The following is a 20,057-nucleotide window of genomic DNA, read 5'->3' as shown; positions in this document are numbered from 1 at the left end:
AGATTCTGTAGGGTTTCTGTGCTACCTTGCATGTTCTCACAAAGTATACCATAACATCAAAAATATTCAGACAGGGGCTAACGTGGATGTCACTGATGTACCCCAGACACGGACATCAGTGATGTCACTGCAGAAGTGTGTAGACATACACATCTAGGTTCACTATGAATGGAGAGCCACGTCAGGCTAGTTCTGGTCAATTCTCAACATGGAAGTAGCACCTCTAGAAAGGAGCATTCCAAGTAACATTCCTAGCTCCTTTCTTCTTATCTCATCCTACCTGGAATGCTAGCACAGGCACTCTACCCACAAGGGAGAGACAAGAGCCACTAGGGACTATCTGCTGGGTATTTACTGCAGGCAGCAAACAGCCTGGGAGCACCAGGCAGCCCCTCCTGGCTGTCACCTGCTACATACGGCCACTGTATTTGGCTGGGGTGACACAGGAGGCACTGCTTGTTCCCTCTTGGCATTGCAGGCTGTGGGATGGCAGCAGTGAGGAGCCATTGGGCACTTCTGGGAGCAGCAGCACGACTGCACCAAGCTGCTGACTGCCATGCAGAGACAGCCCTTGCTGGGATAGCAGGAAAGCTGTCTGCAGAGCCAGACAGCAGCACAGGCAGAGGGATGAGATGGTGAGTGGACAACTGATCGTGGTGGTACTCATAGCTGCCCAGTGAGCACACCCTGGCACACTGCCCCACAGCTCATCCCTGCAGTTACAGCTGCCTCCTGCACCAGTGCTGTGGTTTGGATTATCAGGAGGGGCAAAAGCCAGAGCTTAGGCCTTTACCACGACTTTATTCAGCTCCACTTTCCAATGGATCTCTAAGAACCAACTGCTCCACTACTGCAGAGCTGGACTAACTCAGAAGTACATTTGCTGTTCATTCTCAGGACAGGCTATGGACCCAAGATCCCAGCTGTGCTGGGTGAGGCAGGTGGCAGTTTGTGCTCCTTGGGCAAGGAAAAACCTGGGTAAGAAAAAGCTGCCTCAGAGCAGGCTTACCTGAGGAGTTGCGTGGGAAGCTGCCATCCCCATGGATGGTGGGCATATTGGGCAGTGAGGGCACGTTGTCCTGCTTCCTCAAGACCTTCTTCTTCAAGGCACTACCAGGGTGTTTTCTCTGCACACTGGAAGCTGTGCCATTGACAGGCGGTAGGCTAAAGCCTGTGGGGAGACCAAAGAGGAGCTTGTAAGTGGAGCCTGCTGCACAGGGTGACGATGGAAAGGGCCAGAAAACTTGCTGGACTTGGGTAACATCTCTTTGTTATCCCAAAGAACTTCAAGTATAACAGTGGCATGCTAACATGGGACAGTGATCACAGAATCACAGAATCCTAGAAGAGTTTGGCTTGGAAGGCACCTCTAAGCACCATCTAGTCCAACCCCTGTGAGCAGGGACATCTTCATCTAGATGAGATTGCTCAGAGCCCCATGTAAATTGGATTTGAACACCTTCAAGCAGCTTCTCTGAGCAAACCCTTCCAGTACTTCATCCCTTCATTATAAAAACATTCCCCCTAGAATCTAACCTGAATCTACCCTCTTCTAGTTTAAAACCAAATTGCAGTGATGATTCCCCTAAGAAAGAAGAAAAACCCAGTATTGCTTTGCTTTTGTTTTCCTGTTTCAGTGTCTGGCTGGGGAAGTTACCAAATGAAAGTGCAGATAGCCTTGCGTGATGCCCTCGGGCTGAGTGCTGCCTCCTAAGGTCCCTGCTGCCACCCTGGGGGCAGCACACACAGCACTGCAGTCAGAGCACCTCAGCCAGGATTCAGTCAGGAATGCTGCTTGCTTCCTCAGGGCTTCAGCACAGCTCTACAGTGCCAGCTCCTCAGCAGGCTGTGGCAGGAGAAGGATCTCTGGTGTTTTCATTAGAAGCAGTTGAATTTTGTTTCTTCTCAATTCCACCATGGCTGAGAAGCATTCTTCTGGACTCCCCTTCCCTGGAGGCTGCTCTCCAGGAGAGAGTCTGAAGCCCCAGTCAACTTTAGAAGACAAAATTTTCTACTCTGAAAGACTTTGGAGATGATGGTGGGAAGCTGATATTCTGTTATTGACTCAGTGAGGCCATACATGCCTCTGTATTTTTTGTGGGGGAAAGGAAGGAACTCTTCTTCAAGCTTCCACTCAGATGCAAGCAGAACAGCCTGACTGCAGCACCATGCAAAGGGCAAGCAAGTGGTCAAAAAGGACCACAGGTGTAGTCTGCACTTACTTGCTTCTTCTGCATCCCCAGTGTCAACTGTCTGTGGAGGCAGCTGCAAGGATGTTTCTGTTTGCCTCCTTCTCTTGAGCTCCTTCTCCAACAGCTCCATTTTCTTCCGCTCTAAGCTCTTCTGAGCCATCTTGCACAATGCAGGACGGACCTAGGTGCAATGGAAAGACATCACAGATGTAAGCAGAGACACCCAAACCAGACACAACATCTCATCAGGAGCACAGGGTCCATAGAGTGACACAGTCTTTAATGCAGCTCCATATTCATTCCAAGTGTTTCAGAAGAATGTCTTCTACCCTCATCTTGCCACACAGGGAAGTGGAAGACTTTAAGGCCACAACCTTACACTGCTCCAGCTGCAACCTATGACAGGAAGCCCTGCTTGAAGCACAAAAGTCATACGAGTGCTCCAAGACAGGTGAAGAGCTCACATGACCAGTGAGCAGGCAGTTCAGTTCCTACAGGCCATGGCAGCAGAATAAAAATCATGTGCAATACGCAGCAAGAAGGGGTAATTAGCTCTTGCTTAACATTCATGGCCAGGAATGGCAGCTGTTTCTCACTTCCTGGCTTCTGAAGAGCTCAGCTCTGAAGGTCTCTGTAGGACCTCAAGCAAAGGACTCATGTGAAAACAATTTGCCGAAATATTGATATTAATGAGCAGAAAAACTGAGAAAGAGAGGGCTGTGAGATACAACCAGAAAGGTTACCACGAAAAATCAAACTCTCATTTTATTTTTCAGCCTTGCTTACGCTTAACATTACACTCTTTGCTTCTCTGCTTCCGAGGGTGCAATTTGCACACATTCACTGGTCTGCAGCTTGCTCTGCCATTCAGAACTTCTCAAAAATGGCCCTGGCACCTAAAGAATGCTTCTGGCGTGACCTTAGCACCATCTCCAAATCACTGACCTTTTCACCACTAGTAAAAGCCATGCAATTGCTCTTTAACAAGAAAATATATTCCAAGAATCTCCGTCCCTCAGGAATGGACGATTATGATTATCAGTGACATTTTGGGCCAAGCAATAAGGAAAGGAAATCTGCTCATCCCTGTCTTTAACCTTTACCTTTCCAGAGCTGTCCCTCAGGTCTTCGTCACTCATAACACCAGGACTGGTGGGATGATCTGTCCCCTTGGCTTGGCTCAGTGGGAGGCCTGGGAATGGAAGGAAAGGTTGGTGTAAATCTCTGGCAGACTTCAATCCCTCAAAAACACCATGCTGGGGAACAGGCAAGACAGGTTCCAGATTGCAGAGCTCTCATAAGAAATAGCGATTTTGTATGAGACCAGCAAGGCACGTATGCCTAGACATCCTCCCAATGGGCTACTGGCACAAGCAGAGAGAGTCACGGAAGAGATTTGTCATGGTGAACCTGCCATAGGTGGCTTTGGGCTTGTGCTTCCAGAGGATGACAAACTCAAACCCTGCATAGGCTGCATCCATTCGGAAGCCTGCTTCTCCTTGATTGGAAATTTCACAAGGACTTTCCATCAGAGGAGGTTTCCCTATTTCTCCCAGTGCAGAAACAGGCAATGTCCATGAATCTCTGTCAGATCTCAAAGGGTTCAGCTCAGAAAGTGCCCCAAGGAAAGGTTTTCTCCTTCAAGGACAGGACGAAGGACTGGGAACATTTCCCATTTCATGCTCAATGCCTGCTTTTTCTCTACTAATTGTGACACTGGAAATGCTTCAGGGAGATAAAGGGCAAGTGCTAGATGGAGAGGAGTATTTCCTTTTCCTTTTCCTGCACTGCATTTCCAAAGGTACCTCTCCAGCTCCAGCCACTCAACTCTCCGCGCTGGAGGAATTCTCACTGCAACACTCTCCCAGTGACTGGGCTATGCCAGTGTCCACTGAGCCAAATAAAGAAGTGAAATCAATTTGAAGAAATTTTGAAAAGAATTATTTTTAACCAAGCTTCCAAAATACAAATTCTGTGCCAAAATTCCAATGGTCATTTGAGGACAGACATGTCTTGTACCTACCTCCTGCTTCAGAGTTGTCCTCTTCGCTTCTGCTGCTAGATGTGGACCTTGAGAAAATGGAAGACAAAAGAACATATGAGGAGGAAGAAAGAGAAAAGAGGGAATGTGTGTAGCATGAAAGGAGGCAACCCTTCTTAGCATGGTCACTCTGATGAAGGAGGAAATGCAACACAGAAACTAAACAAGATGCAAAGCTGATTCATTGTCCTTAAGCTCTCAGTTGCTGGAGTCAGACAGAGCTGGCCAAGCTCCGGCTGATACACAGCAGTCATTCTTCAACTTGCATCATAACCCCCCAATTCTGCTGTCTCTCCTTTTAAAGCCAAGTGGCTCCTACAGCCTCTCTGAAGCAGCAAGAGCTGCTGAGCTGGGACACGAGACTCTATGGAGGGCAGCTCCTTTTGTACTGCTGCCAAAGCTTGACTTTGCCTGCTTGTGCCTTACACTGGTGACAGTCTCGTGCTTCATGTGGTCAGAGCACTGCTGTCGCCTGAGAATGATATTACACCTCCTTGCTCTTTCAAGAAGAAAAAGGCTTTTGCACATTCAGCTGCTATGGAAGGATATTCAGATTGCACTTTAAAAGCCCTACAGAAGATTTTCAATGGGATTGCTAGTTCTGTGATTTTTCCTTCGTTATTGTTATCACTCAGACAAGCTTGACAGCTACATTTTCTCACACTTCTCCAAGCCAATATCTTTATATCAAGTACAGTCATATACCTCTTCTCCAGCACCTTGCTCTTTTTGATCTTAAGCCCAGATTGAAATATTAAACATCAGTTGGGTTATGCAGCTGTACCTCATAACATATCAGGGATCTAATTTCTAAGTGGAGACCCATGCACAGGGAAGTTGTTCCTTATGTTTACTTTGGGATCCCTTTTCTTCCAAACAGTTGGCAACACACAGTGGTCTCCAGAATTTGACAGTTACATCTAGGAAGTAATTGCTTCCCAAAGCTATTTTTCATGGCCCTTGTTTCTGTAACTCTCACTCAGTTCTGTGTTTGGGTTTGTCAGTATATTTTAAAAAAAAAAATGTTGTTTTATAAATGCTGGCACATGAACTATGGCACCTGACTTTAAAGAATGAGCACTGGAATTTGAGGACACCTTAACATTTCCCAATATTTGTCCAATCATATTCTGGTGGCTGCAGAAATTGACAGTGAAGGATCACAGTATTCAAAGATCTGCAGCATCCAGACCCATGCAATACAGTTCCCAAATGACACCACAAACATTAAAGAGGGAATCAATAGCCAGGTCCAGAAGAGGGCCTGACTTGAGGTGCTTTTAAGTCCTGCCTCCTCTTCAACACCACCACCTCTGCTCTTGGGCCATATGGTGGTGGGTTTGACATTGGGCTGGATCACCACAGATGGGGCCAAAGTTTGAATACACAGAGGTTTGCCTAAAGACATGGGAGAGCTGACTGTGCAAAATAACCTCAGAAGATGGGAAGAGTGAGGTGAACAGCACACTGGAGCAGCAGACACCTTGGCTTACCTCATCTCCTGGGACTCTTGGACATCCAGCTGCAGAGAGCTTTGCAGAGATCCTGCAGCACTGCCAACAGCGGGACTTCCTGCCCTGCGTATCGGGGGGATCAAAGGCAGTCCCAAGGATTCCTTCTTCATATCCCCTTCAGTGGGATACAGCAAGGAAGCCTGCATAGAGTAGAGCACAATGCTCACATCAAACATCCAGTCTTGTCCCCATTCATGCCTCAAGACATTTAGCCACGTTCTTCACTGGCAGGAAAATGCCAGTCAGACTGATGAAGCAGCTTGGCCCAGGATGGAGAATATAAAGGGAAGTGCTGAGGGAGAACCCAGAAACCCTTCAAAGTCCTCTCCTGCTATTGTTACACACTGAAAATGTGAAGTCTGCACCACACACCCATTGCAAAGACATTCTGAAGCGCAGTGTCCAGCTGAGCTCTTCCTTGGCTCAGCTGCTTCCCTGAGCTCACTTCACAGGGAAAGGTCTCCAAGCTCTGCCGGCAGCACATCGGCTGAAAATCTCCCACAAATGACTTAGCTTGGTCCCCTTACCTTACACCTTTTTCCCTTGGACTTCAGCTCCTCTCTTTTTCTAGTGTCATCATCGTAGCCAGAGCCATTTTTCCAACTCACCTTCTCAACTCTGCCCTGTTCTCTTCTCTTGGAAGACTGAGAGTTTTTCCGGATGGGTGGCAATGGCTCGGAGGGAAGGAGCATAGAAGGAGATAGCCGGAAAGATTCGGAAAAAATGAACCTAGTAAGGCCTGTAAAGAAAAAACAAAAATTTTAACTAAGATGGCAAAGCAAACCTAAAGCATCAGAAGCTCCATATTTTGTGGGAGAGACTTCCTAAAAACTTCTAAATAGCTGCACAAGTTGACATTTCCAGGCATGAAGACACTTGAAGCACTCCAGAGGGAAAGCCCTGCCCCACTTGCACACAGCTACCACAGGAACAGCCTGGCCTCTGGGCTGGCCTGGGACAGCAGGGAGCCCAGAGCCCTGGGCTGTGCAGCCATGGCTCAGCTGCACATGCAGCCTCCTGCTCCTGGCCCTGCCCCACAGCTGAGCAGCCCTACAGCTACACGGGGCACTGGCAGCAGCACAGCTCATTGCAGGGGGCACATGGAGGGCAGAACTGTTCCCTGGGGATGAGCACAGGCTCTCTAGGCTGGCACAAGACCCTTCCTCCTGCCAGAGAGCGGCCCAGCTCCCACCTTACCTCATGGCTGAGGCATGCTCAAAAGGGAAGAAGTGAGTTAGGTGAACTCCCACCTTTACAATCAATCCATCTAATGCATGAGCCAGCCAGGAGGTTTTTGAATTATTCAGAAGATCGATTTGTTTTGTGTTTTTCATGAAACTAGCATCACTAGAATTCCTCTGAACTGTATGGAGCTGGCAAGCCAGGAGACACAGCTTCTACTACTTTGCTTATGTGTTGCTCATTGCCCATCCACTACTTTGGGATCTCTTTCCTTCCTCCAAAGAGTTGCCAGACACAGTGGTCTCCAGAATTTGACAATTTCACCTAGGAAGTAATTGCTTTCCAAACCTAGTTTTCATGGCTTTTGTTTCTGTAATTCCCACTCTGTTTAGGGGGGGGATTTGTTGGTTGCTTTTATTTCTCTACACAGCAAAGGAAGTGCTGGCACATGAAAAATGGCACCCAGTGTTAGAAGTGAATGGAGCTTTGTACTCCCCTTCACATGTCCTCAGTGTTCAAGGAGCCCAAATGTGTAGGGAACAAACTGGTTTTCCAACATTGCAATTTGCTCAGATTCCCTGCCCCTGGGGTTTATTCCCTGCTTGTTTTCCTGCAGAGATACCAAATACCAACACAAAGATCACCTGCAACAAAACATTTCTGATCATGGCAGTTAAAAACCATTAAGAATTTCCTAAATGGAAACAGCAGAGTGTAGAGCATAAAAACAAGACTCTGCTTAAATCTGTTTCTTTATCCCAGTACAATGGTGACATCATTTACAAAAGAGCATCTGACAACCTTTGATGAGATAGGTAATTTCTGGGCCAGAATTAATCCAGCAAAAATGTTACCTGAGCAATACTGAGCCATAATTCTCCCCAACTGCATTCAGCATCCCAGCTGCATATCAGCAATTAAGGAGTCTTTCCAAAGGGGCTGTAGCCAGGATTTGGCAGAACAAACCCTAAGCAAAGGGACCAGATCCTCTGATCCCTTTTCCTGCAGCAGCAAAATTATGTCTTAAAGTCTCATCTCTCCTATCAGTAAATGCCCAGAGATGAAAAAGGAACAGCAACTGACTTTCATTGAGGCTTTCAACTTGAAAGCATAGGCTGACACAGATGCACGAGAGAGTGCATTTTGTCTGGCACAATTCTTCTTGTCAGGGATCAGGCAAGGCAGGCAGGGAGGGCCAAGGCAGAAGGCATCTCCTCCTGCAGCCTCAGCCTGCAGCACTGACCCAGGCAGAGAGAGTTGGGGAAGAGATTTGTTATGGTGAACCTGCCATAGGTGGCTTTGGGCTTGTGCTGTCAGAGGATGACAAACTCAGACCCTGCATAGGCTGCATTCGGAAGCCTCCTTCTCCTTAACTGGAAATTTCACAAGGACTTTCCCTCAGAGGAGGTTTTCCTATTTCTCCCAGTGCAGAACCAGGAAATGTCCATGAATCTTCTTCAGATCTCAAACAGTTCAGCTCAGAAAGTGCCCCAAGGAATGATTTTCTCCTTCAAAGGCAGGACGAAGGACTGGGAACATTTCCCATTTCATGCTCAATGCCTGCTTATTCTCTACTAATCGTGTCACTGGAAAGGCTGCAGGGAGATAAAGGGCAAGTACTAGATGGAGTAGAATGTTTCCTTTTTCAGTGCTGCATTTCCAGGGCCCAAAGGTACCACTCCAGCTTCAGCCACTCATCTCTTAATGCTGGAGGAATTTTCACTGCGCCACCAGTGCACACTCCCAGTGACTGGGCTCTTCAGGAGTCCACTGAGCCCATCAAGGAATTAAAATCAATTTGAAGAAATTTTGAAAAGAATTATTTTTAACCAAGCTTCCAAAATACAAACTCTGTGTCAAAATTCCAAGGTCATTTGTGGACAGACGTCCTCTACCAACCTCCTTCTTCAGAGTCGTCCTCTTCGCTTCTGCTGCTAGATGTGGACCTTGAGAAAATGGAAGACAAAAGACCATATGAGGAGGAAGAAAGAGAAAAGAGGGAATGTATGTAGAATGAAAGGAAGCGAGCCTTAACAGAATGGTCACTGCGATGAAGGAGGAAATGCAACACAGAAACTAAACAAGATGCAAAGCTGATTCATTGTCCTTAAGCTCTCAGTTGCTGGAGTCAGACAGAGCTGGCCAAGCTCCGGCTGATACACAGCAGTCATTCTTCAACTTGCATCATAACCCCCCAATTCTGCTGTCTCTCCTTTTAGAGCCAAGTGGCTCCTACAGCCTCTCTGAAGCAGCAAGAGCTGCTGAGCTGGGACACGAGACTCTATGGAGGGCAGCTCCTTTTGTACTGCTGCCAAAGCTTGACTTTGCCTGTTTGTGCCTTACACTGGTGACAGTCTCGTGCTCCATGTGGTCAGAGCACTGCTGTCGCCTGAGAATGATATTACACCTCCTTGCTCTTTCAAGAAGAAAAAGGCTTTTTCACACACAGCTGCTATGGAAGGATATTCAGATTGCACTTTAAAAGTACAGAAGATTTTCCATGTGAATGATAGTTCTGTGAATTTCCTTCATTATTGTTATTACTCAGATAAGCTTGACAGCTACATTTTCTCACACTTCTTCCAAGCTAATATCTTTCCATCAAGTACAGACATATACCTCTTCTCCAGCACCTTGCTCTTTCTGATCTTAAGCCCAGATTGAAATATTAAACATCAATTGGGTTATGCAGCTATACCTCATAACATCTCTGGAAACTCTTTTCACAGTGGAGGCTCATGCACTGGGAGGGAAATTGTTCCTTATGTTTACTTTGGGATCCCTTTTCTTCCAAACAGTTGGTAACACACAATGATCTCCAGAAACTGACAGTTACATCTAGGAAGTAATTGCTTCCCAAAGCTAGTTTTCATCTCCCTTGTTTCTGTAACACCCACTCAGTTCTGCGTTGTGTATTGTCAGTATAGTTTTCTTCTCAAGCTATAAGTGCTGGCAAATAAACTACAGCACCCGACTATAAAAGTAAAAGAATCATAACAGGAATTTGCATACACCTCCATATTTGCCAATGTTTGTCCAATCATATTCTTGTTGCTGCAGAAGTTGACAGTAAAGGATCACAGTATTCAAAGATCTGCAGCATCCAGACCCATGCAATACAGTTCCCAAATGACACCACAAACACTACAGAGGGAATCAATAGCCAGGTCCAGAAGAGGACGAGTCTTGAGGAGCTTTTCAGTCCTGCCACGTCTTCAACACCACCACCTCTGCTCTTGGGCCATATGGTGGTGGGTTTGACACTGGGCTGGATCACCACTGATAGGGCCAAATGCTGAATACACAGAGGTTTGCTTAAATACATGGGAGAGCTGATTGTGCAAAATAACCTCAGAAGATGGGAAGAGTGAGGTGAACAGCACACTGGAGCAGCAGACACCTTGGCTTACCTCATCTCCTGGGACTCTTGGACATCCAGCTGCAGAGAGCTTTGCAGAGATCCTGCAGCACTGCCAACATCGGGGCTTAATGCCCTGCGTATTGGGGGGATCAAAGGCAGTCCCAGTGATTCCTTCTTCATATCCCCTTCAGTGGGATACAGCAAGGAAGCCTGCAAAGAGTAGAGCATAGTGCTCACATCAAGTATCCAGTCTTGTCACCCTCAAGACATGCCTCAAGACATTTAGTCATTTTCTTCACTGTGGCCTTGCAAGAAAAGCCAAGTCAGACAGATGGAGAAGCTTGGCCCAGGACTGGGAATGGAAAGGGAAGTGCTGAGGGAGAACCCAGAAACCCTTCAAAGTCCTCTCCTGCTATTGTTACACACTAAAAATGTGAAGTCTGCACCACACACCCATTGCAAAGACATTCTGAAGCGCAGTGTCCAGCTGAGCTCTTCCTTGGCTCAGCTGCTTCCCTGAGCTCACTTGACAGAGAAAGGTCTCCAAGCTCTGCCGGCAGCACATCGACTGAAAATCTCCCACACATGACTTAGCTTGGTCTCCTTACCTTACAACTTTTTGCTTCTGACCTCAGCTCCTCTCTTTCTCTAGTGTCATCATCATAGCCGGTGCCATTTTTCCCACTCTCCGTCTCAACGCTGCACATTTCTCTTCTGTTGGAAGACTGAGAGTTTTTCCGGATGGGAGGCAATGGCTCGGAGGGAAGGACCATAGAAGGAGATCGCCGAAAAGACTTGGAAAAAATGAACCTAGTCAGCCCTGCAAAGAAGAAAAAAAAAACCAAAAGTTACTGAGGTGGCAAAGCAAACCTAAAGCATCAGAAGCTCCATATTTTGTGGGAGAGACTCCCGAAAAACTCCTAAATAGCTGCACAAGTTGACATTTCCAGGCATGAAGACACTTGAAGCACTCCAGAGGGAAAGCCCTGCCCCACTTGCACAGAGCTACCACAGGAACAGCCTGGCCTCTGGGCTGGCCTGGGACAGCAGGGAGCCCAGAGCCCTGGGCTGTGCAGCCATGGCTCAGCTGCACATGCAGCCTCCTGCTCCTGGCCCTGCCCCACAGCTGAGCAGCCCTACAGCTACACGGGGCACTGGCAGCAGCACAGCTCATTGCAGGGGGCACATGGAGGGCAGAACTGTTCCCTGGGGATGAGCACAGGCTCTCTAGGCTGGCACAAGACCCTTCCTCCTGCCAGAGAGCGGCCCAGCTCCCACCTTACCTCATGGCTGAGGCATGCTCAAAAGGGAAGAAGTGAGTTAGGTGAACTCCCACCTTTACAATCAATCCATCTAATGCATGAGCCATCCAGGAGGTTTTTGAATTATTCAGAAGATCGATTTGTTTTGTATTCTTCATAAAACTAGCATCACTAGAATTCCTCTGAACTGTATGGAGCTGGCAAGCCAGGAGACACAGCTTCTACTACTTTGCTTATGTGTTGCTCATTGCCCATCCACTACTTTGGGATCTCTTTCCTTTCTCCAAAGAGTTGCCAGACACAGTGGTCTCCAGAATTTGACAACTACACCTAGGAAGTAATTGCTTTCAAAACCTAGTTTTCATGCCTTTTGTTTCTGTAATTCCCACTCTGTTTAGGGGGGGGATTTGTTGGTTGCTTTTATTTCTCTACACAGCAAAGGAAGTGCTGGCACATGAAAAATGGCACCCAGTGTTAGAAGTGAATGGAGCTTTGTACTCCCCTTCACATGTCCTCAGTATTCAAGGAGCCCAAATGTGTAGGGAACAAACTGGTATTCCAACATTGCAATTTGCTCAGATTCCCTGCCCCTGGGGTTTATTCCCTGCTTGCTTTCCTGCAGAGACACCAAATACTAACACAAAGATCACCTGCAACAAAAAATTTCTGATCATGGCAGTTAAAAACCATTAAGAATTTCCTAAATGGAAACAGCAGAGTGTAGAGCATAAAAACAAGACTCTGCTTAAATCTGTGTTTCTTTATCCCAGTACAATGGTGACGTCATTTACAAAAGAGCATCTGACAACCTTTGATGAGATAGGTAATTTCTAGGCCAGAATTAATCCAGCAAAAATGTCACCTGATCAATTCTGAGCAGTAATTCTCCCCAACTGCATTCAGCATCCCAGCTGCATATCAGCAATTAAGGAGTCTTTCCAAAGGGGCTGTACCCAGGATTTGGCAGAACAAACCCTAAGCAAAGGGACCAGGACATCTGATCCCTTTTCCTGCAGCAGCAAAATTATGTCTTCAAGTCTCATCACTCCTATCAGTAAATGCCCAGAGATGAAAAAGGAACAGCAACTGACTTTCATTGAGGCTTTCAACTTGAAAGCATTGGCTGACACAGATGCACGAGAGAGTGCATTTTGTCTGGCACAATTCTTCTTGTCAGGGATCAGGCAAGGCAGGCAGGGAGGGCCAAGGCAGAAGGCATCTCCTCCTGCAGCCTCAGCCTGCAGCACTGACACAGGCAGAGAGAGTTGGGGAAGAGATTTGTCATGGTGAACCTGCCATAGGTGGCTTTGGGCTTGTGCTGTCAGAGGATGACAAACTCAGACCCTGCATAGGCTGCATCCATTTGGAAACCTCCTTTTCCGTAACTGGAAATTTCACAAGGACTTTCCCTCAGAGGAGGTTTCCTTTTTTCTCCCAGTGCAGAACCAGGAAATGTCCATGAATCTCCTTCAGACCTCAAACAGTTCAGCTCAGAAAGTGCCCCAAGGAAAGGTTTTCTCCTTCAAGTGCAGGACGAAGGACTGGGCACATTTCCCATTTCATGCTCAATGCCTGCTTATTCTCTACTAATTGTGACACTAGAAATGCTTCAGGGAGATAAAGGGCAAGTGCTAGATGAAGCAGAATGTTTCCTTTTCCTGCACTGCATTTGCAGGGCCCAAAGGTACCACTCCAGCTCCAGCCACACAACACTTCACACTGGAGGATATTTCACTGCACCACCACAGCACACTCCCAGTGACTGGGCTCTTCAGGAGCCCACTGAGCCCATCAAGGCATTGAAATGAAATCAAATAAATTTTAAAATTAATTATTTTCAACCAAGCTTTCAAAATGTCACCTCTGAGTCAAAATTCCAATGGTCATTTGAGGAGAGACATGTCCTGTATCTACCTGCTTGTTCAGAGTCGCCCTCTTCACTTCTCCTGCTGGATCTGGGCCTTGAGAAAATGGAAGACAAAAGAACATATGAGGAGGAAGAAAGAGAAAGGAGGGAATGTATGTAGCATGAAAGGAGGCAACCCTTCTTAGCATGGTCACTCTGATGAAGGAGGAAATGCAACACAGAAACTAAACAAGATGCAAAGCTGATTCATTGTCCTTAAGCTCTCAGTTGCTGGAGTCAGACAGAGCTGGCCAAGCTCCGGCTGAAACACAGCAGTCATTCTTCAACTTGCATCATAAGCCCCCAATTCTGCTGTCTCTCCTTTTGGAGCCAAGTGGCTCCTACAACCTCTCTGAAGCAGCAAGAGCTGCTGAGCTGAGACACGAGACTCTATGGAGGGCAGCTCCTTTTGTACTGCTGCCAAAGCTTGACTTTGCCTGCTTGTGCCTTACACTGGTGACAGTCTCGTGCTCCATGTGGTCAGAGCACTGCTGTCTGCTGAGAATGATATTACACCTCCTTGCTCTTTCAAGAGGAATAAGGCTTTTTCACACACAGCTACTATAGAAGGATAATCAGACTGCACTTTAAAAGCCCTACAGAAGATTTTCAGTGTGAGTGATACTTCTGTGGCTCCTTCTTTATTGTTATCACTCAGACAAGCTTGACAGCTACATTTTCTCACACTTCTTCAAGGCAATATTTTGCCATGAGGTACAGTCCTATACCTCTTCTCCAGCACCTTGCTCTTTTTGATCTTAAACCCAGATCAAAATACTAAACGTCGATCAGATTATATATCTATACACCAAGACACCACTGGAATCTCATTTCATATTGGGGTCCAGGCACAGAGAAATTGCACCTTAGGTTTACTTTGGGATCCCTTTTCTTCCAAACAGTTGGTAACACACAGTGGTCTCCAGAATTTGACAATTAATCTAGCAAGTAATTGCTTCCCAAAGCTATTTTTCATGGCCCTTGTTTCTGTGACTCTTACTCAGTTCTGTGTTTGGGTTTGTCAGTATATTTGCAAAAAAAGAATTTTATTGTTTTATAAATGCTGGCACATGAACTATGGCACCTGACTTTAAAAGAATGAGCACTGGAATTTGCAGACACCTTAACATTTGCCAATATTTGTCCAATCATATTCTGGTGGCTGCAGAAATTGACAGTGAAGGATTATGATATTCAAAGATCTGTAGCATCCAGACCCATGCAATACAGTTCCCAAATGACACCACAAACATTAAAGAGGGAATCAACAGCCACATCCAGAAGAGGGCCTGTCTTGAGGCGCTTTTCATTCCTGCCTCCTCTTCAACACCACCACCTCTGCTCTTGGGCCATATGGTGGTGGGTTTGACATTGGGCTGGATCACCAGAGATGGGGCCAAAGGCTGAATACACAGAGGTTTGCCTAAATACATGGGAGAGCTGACTGTGCAAAATAACCTCACGAGATAGGAAGAGTGAGGTGAACAGCACACTGGAGCAGCAGACACCTTGGCTTACCTCATCTCCTGGGACTCTTGGACATCCAGCTGCAGAGAGCTTTGCAGAGATCCTGCAGCACTGCCAACATCGGGGCTTAATGCCCTGCGTATTGGGGGGATCAAAGGCAGTCCCAGTGATTCCTTCTTCATATCCCCTTCAGTGGGATACAGCAAGGAAGCCTGCAAAGAGTAGAACATAGTGCTCACATCAAGTATCCAGTCTTGTCCCCCTCAAGACATGCCTCAAGACATTTAGTCATGTTCTTCACTGTGGCCTTGCAGGAAAAGCCAAGTCAGACAGATGGAGAAGCTTGGCCCAGGACTGGGAATGGAAAGGGAAGTGCTGAGGGAGAACCCAGAAACCCTTCAAAGTCCTCTCCTGCTATTGTTACACACTAAAAATGTGAAGTCTGCACCACACACCCATTGCAAAGACATTCTGAAGTGCAGTGTCCAGCTGAGCTCTTCCTTGGCTCAGCTGCTTCCCTGAGCTCACTTCACAGGGAAAGGTCTCCAAGCTCTGCCGGCAGCACATCGACTGAAAATCTCCCACACAGGACATAGCTTGGTCTCCTTACCTTACACCTTTTTCCTTCTGACCTCAGCTCCTCTCTTTTTCTAGTGTGAGCATAGTAGCTAGAGCCATTTTTTCCCACTCACCTTCTCAACGTTGCACATTTCTCTTCTCTTGGAAGACTGAGAGTTTTTCCAGCTGGGAGGAAACAGAGCGGAGGGAAGGAGCATAGAAGGAGATCGCCGGAAAGATTTGGAAAAAATGAACCTAGTCAGGCCTGCAAAGAAGAAAAAAAAAATATAACTCAGGTGGCAAAGCAAACCTAAAGCATCAGAAGCTCCATATTTTGTGGGAGAGACTCCCGAAAAACTCCTAAATAGCTGCACAAGTTGACATTTCCAGGCATGAAGACACTTGAAGCACTCCAGAGGGAAAGCCCTGTCCCACTTGCACACAGCTACCACAGGAACAGCCTGGCCTCTGGGCTGGCCTGGGACAGCAGGGAGCCCAGAGCCCTGGGCTGTGCAGCCATGGCTCAGCTGCACATGCAGCCTCCTGCTCCTGGCCCTGCCCCACAGCTGAGCAGCCCTACAGCTACACGGGGCACTGGCAGCAGCACAGCTCATTGCAGGGGGCACATGCAGTGCAGAACTGTTCCCTGGGGATGAGCACAGGCTCTCTAGGCTGGCACAAGATCCTTCCTCCTGCCAGAGAGCAGCCCAGCTCCCACCTTACCTCATGGCTGAGGCATGCTCAAAAGGGAAGAAGTGAGTTAGGTGAACTCCCACCTTTACAATCAATCCATCTAATGCATGAGCCATCCAGGAGGTTTTTGAATTATTCAGAAGATCGATTTGTTTTGTATTCTTCATAAAACTAGCATCACTAGAATTCCTCTGAACTGTATGGAGCTGGCAAGCCAGGAGACACAGCTTCTACTACTTTGCTTATGTGTTGCTCATTGCCCATCCACTACTTTGGGATCTCTTTCCTTCCTCTAAAGAGTTGCCAGACACAGTGGTCTCCAGAATTTGACAATTTCACCTAGGAAGTAATTGCTTTCCAAACCTAGTTTTTATGGCTTTTGTTTCTATAACTCCCACTCTGTTTAGGGGGGGGATTTCTTGGTTGCTTTTATTTCTCTACACAGCAAAGGAAGTGCTGGCACATGAACAGTGGCATCCCATGTTAGAAGTGAATGGAGCTTTGTACTCCCCTTCACATGTCCTCAGTATTCAAGGAGCCCAAATGTGTAGGGAACAAATTGGTTTTCCAACATTGCAATTTGCTCAGATTCCCTGCCCCTGGGGTTTATTCCCTGCTTGCTTTCCTGCAGAGACACCAAATACCAACACAAAGATCACCTGCAACAAAAAATTTCTGATCATGGCAGTTAAAAACCATTAAGAATTTCCTAAATGGAAACAGCAGAGTGTAGAGCATAAAAACAAGACTCTGCTTAAATCTGTGTTTCTTTATCCCAGTACAATAATGACGTCATTTACAAAAGAGCATCTGACAACCTTTGATGAGATAGGTAATTCCTAGGCCAGAATTAATCCAGCAAAAATGTCACCTGATCAATTCTGAGCAGTAATTCTCCCCAACTGCATTCAGCATCCCAGCTGCATATCAGCAACTAAGGAGTCTTTCCAAAGGGGCTGTAGCCAGGATTTGGCAGAACAAACCCTAAGCAAAGGGACCAGATCCTCTGATCCCTTTTCCTGCAGCAGCAAAATTACGTCTTCAAGTCTCATCTCTCCTATCAGTAAATGCCCAGAGATGAAAAAGGAACAGCAACTGACTTTCATTGAGGCTTTCAGCTTGAAAGCATTGGCTGACACAGATGCACCAGAGAGTGCATTTTGTCTGGCACAATTCTTCTTGTCAGGGATCAGGCAAGGCAGGCAGGGAGGGCCAAGGCAGAAGGCATCTCCTCCTGCAGCCTCAGCCTGCAGCACTGACCCAGGCAGAGAGAGTCCAGGAAGAGATTTGTTATGGTGAACGTGCCATAGGTGGCTTTGGGCTTGTGCTGTCAGAGGATGACAAACTCAGGCCCTGCATAGGCTGCATCCATTCGGAAGCCTCCTTCTCCTTAACTGGAAATTTCACAAGGACTTTCCCTCAGAGGAGGTTTCCTTTTTTCTCCCAGTGCAGAACCAGGAAATGTCCATGAATCTCCTTCAGACCTCAAACAGTTCAGCTCAGAAAGTGCCCCAAGGAAAGGTTTTCTCCTTCAAGGACAGGACGAAGGACTAGGAATATTTCCCATTTCATGCTCAATGCCTGCTTATTCTCTACTAATTGTGACACTAGAAATGCTTCAGGGAGATAAAGGGCAAGTGCTAGATGGAGCAGAATGTTTCCTTTTCCTGCACTGCATTTCCAGGGCCCAAAGGTACCACTCCAGCTCCAGCCACACAACACTTCACACTGGAGGAATTTTTCACTGCACCACCACAGCACACTCCCAGTGACTGGGCTCTTCAGGAGCCCACTGAGCCCATCAAGGTATTGAAATGAAATCAAATAAATTTTAAAATTAATTATTTTCAACCAAGCTTTCAAAATGTCACCTCTGAGTCAAAATTCCAATGGTCATTTGAGGAGAGACATGTCCTGTATCTACCTGCTTGTTCAGAGTCGTCCTCTTCACTTCTCCTGCTGGATCTGGGCCTTGAGAAAATGGAAGACAAAAGACCATATGAGGAGGAAGAAAGAGAAAGGAGGGAATGTATGTAGCATGAAAGGAGGCAACCCTTCTTAGCATGGTCACTCTGATGAAGGAGGAAATGCAACACAGAAACTAAATAAGATGCAAAGCTGATTCATTGTCCTTAAGCTCTCAGTTGCTGGAGTCAGACAGAGTTGGCCAAGCTCCGGCTGAAACACAGCAGTCATTCTTCAACTTGCATCATAAGCCCCCAATTCTGCTGTCTCTCCTTTTGGAGCCAAGTGGCTCCTACAACCTCTCTGAAGCAGCAAGAGCTGCTGAGCTGAGACACGAGACTCTATGGAGGGCAGCTCCTTTTGTACTGCTGCCAAAGCTTGACTTTGCCTGTTTGTGCCTTACACTGGTGACAGTCTCGTGCTCCATGTGGTCAGAGCACTGCTGTCTCCTGAGAATGATATTACACCTCCTTGCTCTTTCAAGAAGTAAAAGACTTTTTCACACACAGATGTTATAGAAGGATATTCAGACTGCACTTTAAAAGCCCTACAGAAGATTTTCAATGTGATTGATAGTCCTGTGTCTCCTTCTTTATTGTTATCGCTCAGACAAACTTGACAGCTACATTTTCTCACACTTCTCCAAGGCAATATCTTTCCATCAAGTACAGTCCTATTACTCTTCTCTAGCAATTTTCCCTCTTTGATCTTAAGCCCTCATCGAAATATTAAATGTCGATCAGATTATACATCTATACTCCATAACATTTCTGGGATCTCGTTTCATAGTGATGGTCCAGGCACAGAGAAATTGCACCTTAGGTTTACTTTGGGATCTATTTCTTCCAAACACTTGGCAACACACAATGATCTCCAGAATTTGACAATTAATCTAGCAAGTAATTGCTTCCCAAAGCTATTTTTCATGGCCCTTGTTTCTGTGACTCTTACTCAGTTCTGTGTTTGGGTTTGTCAGTATATTTGCAAAAAAAGAATTTTATTGTTTTATAAATGCTGGCACATGAACTATGGCACCTGACTTTAAAGGAATGAGCACTGGAATTTGCAGACACCTTAACATTAGCCAATATTTGTCCAATCATATTCTGGTGGCTGCAGAAGTTGACAGTGAAGGATCACAGTATTCAGTGATCTGCAGGATCCAGACCCATGCAATACAGTTCCCAAATGACACCACAAACATTACAGAGGGAATCAACAGCCAGGTCCAGAAGAGGAAATGTCTTGAGGTGCTTTTAAGTCCTGCCCCCTCTTCCCCACTACCACCTCTGCTCTTGGGGCAACATGGTGGAGGGTTTGACATTGGGCTGGATCACCAGAGATAAAGTCAAATGCTGAATACACAGAGGTTTGCTTAAATACATGAGAGCTGATTGTGCAAAATAACCTCACGAGATAGGAAGAGTGAGGTGAACAGCACACTGGAGCAGCAGACACCTTGGCTTACCTCATCTCCTGGGACTCTTGGACATCCAGCTGCAGAGAGCTTTTTAGAGACCCTGCAGCACTGCCAACATCGGGGCTTAATGCCCTGCGTATCGGGGGGATCAAAGGCAGTCCCAGTGATTCCTTCTTCATATCCCCTTCAGTGTGATACAGCAAGGAAGCCTGCAAAGAGTAGAACACAGTGCTCGCATCAAGTATCCAGTCTTGTTCCCCTCAGGACATGCCTCAAGACATTTAGCCTCATTCTTCACTGGGACCTCGCATGAAAAGGCAAGTCAGACTGATGAAGCAGCTTGGCCCAGGATGGAGAATGGTTTCTTAGGAAAGGGAGGTGGTGAGAGAGAGATCATGTCACACATTTACCACCTCTCCCCTCATGCTCACAAATGTACAAGTCTGGCTACATTCCCAGCTGGCATCCACATGTTTGACATCAAGATGTGCTCCAA

The 20,057-nt window shown here is 46.6% G+C and overlaps 1 protein-coding gene across 1 annotated transcript in view; it reads right to left on the bottom strand.

The window, feature by feature from the left end:
• LOC131577703 (TOG array regulator of axonemal microtubules protein 2-like) overlaps positions 1 to 16,211 on the bottom strand; it is a 30,627-nt gene extending 14,416 nt beyond the window's left edge. Inside the window, exons 1-8 of the mRNA XM_058835749.1 lie at positions 16,207 to 16,211; positions 15,618 to 15,669; positions 10,899 to 11,045; positions 6,275 to 6,421; positions 5,503 to 5,584; positions 4,216 to 4,262; positions 2,223 to 2,373; positions 1,010 to 1,171 (exon numbers count right to left, since the gene is read on the bottom strand). Coding sequence (XP_058691732.1) covers positions 1,010 to 1,171; positions 2,223 to 2,373; positions 4,216 to 4,262; positions 5,503 to 5,584; positions 6,275 to 6,421; positions 10,899 to 11,045; positions 15,618 to 15,669; positions 16,207 to 16,211 — 793 coding nt within the window. The remainder of the gene's footprint in view (positions 1 to 1,009; positions 1,172 to 2,222; positions 2,374 to 4,215; positions 4,263 to 5,502; positions 5,585 to 6,274; positions 6,422 to 10,898; positions 11,046 to 15,617; positions 15,670 to 16,206) is intronic.
• Positions 16,212 to 20,057: the final 3,846 nt, after the last annotated feature.

This window comes from Poecile atricapillus, chromosome 3 (assembly GCF_030490865.1).
Source record: "Poecile atricapillus isolate bPoeAtr1 chromosome 3, bPoeAtr1.hap1, whole genome shotgun sequence".
NCBI classification, from domain to species: domain Eukaryota; kingdom Metazoa; phylum Chordata; class Aves; order Passeriformes; family Paridae; genus Poecile; species Poecile atricapillus.
This window is presented reverse-complemented; position numbering and strand designations above follow the sequence as displayed.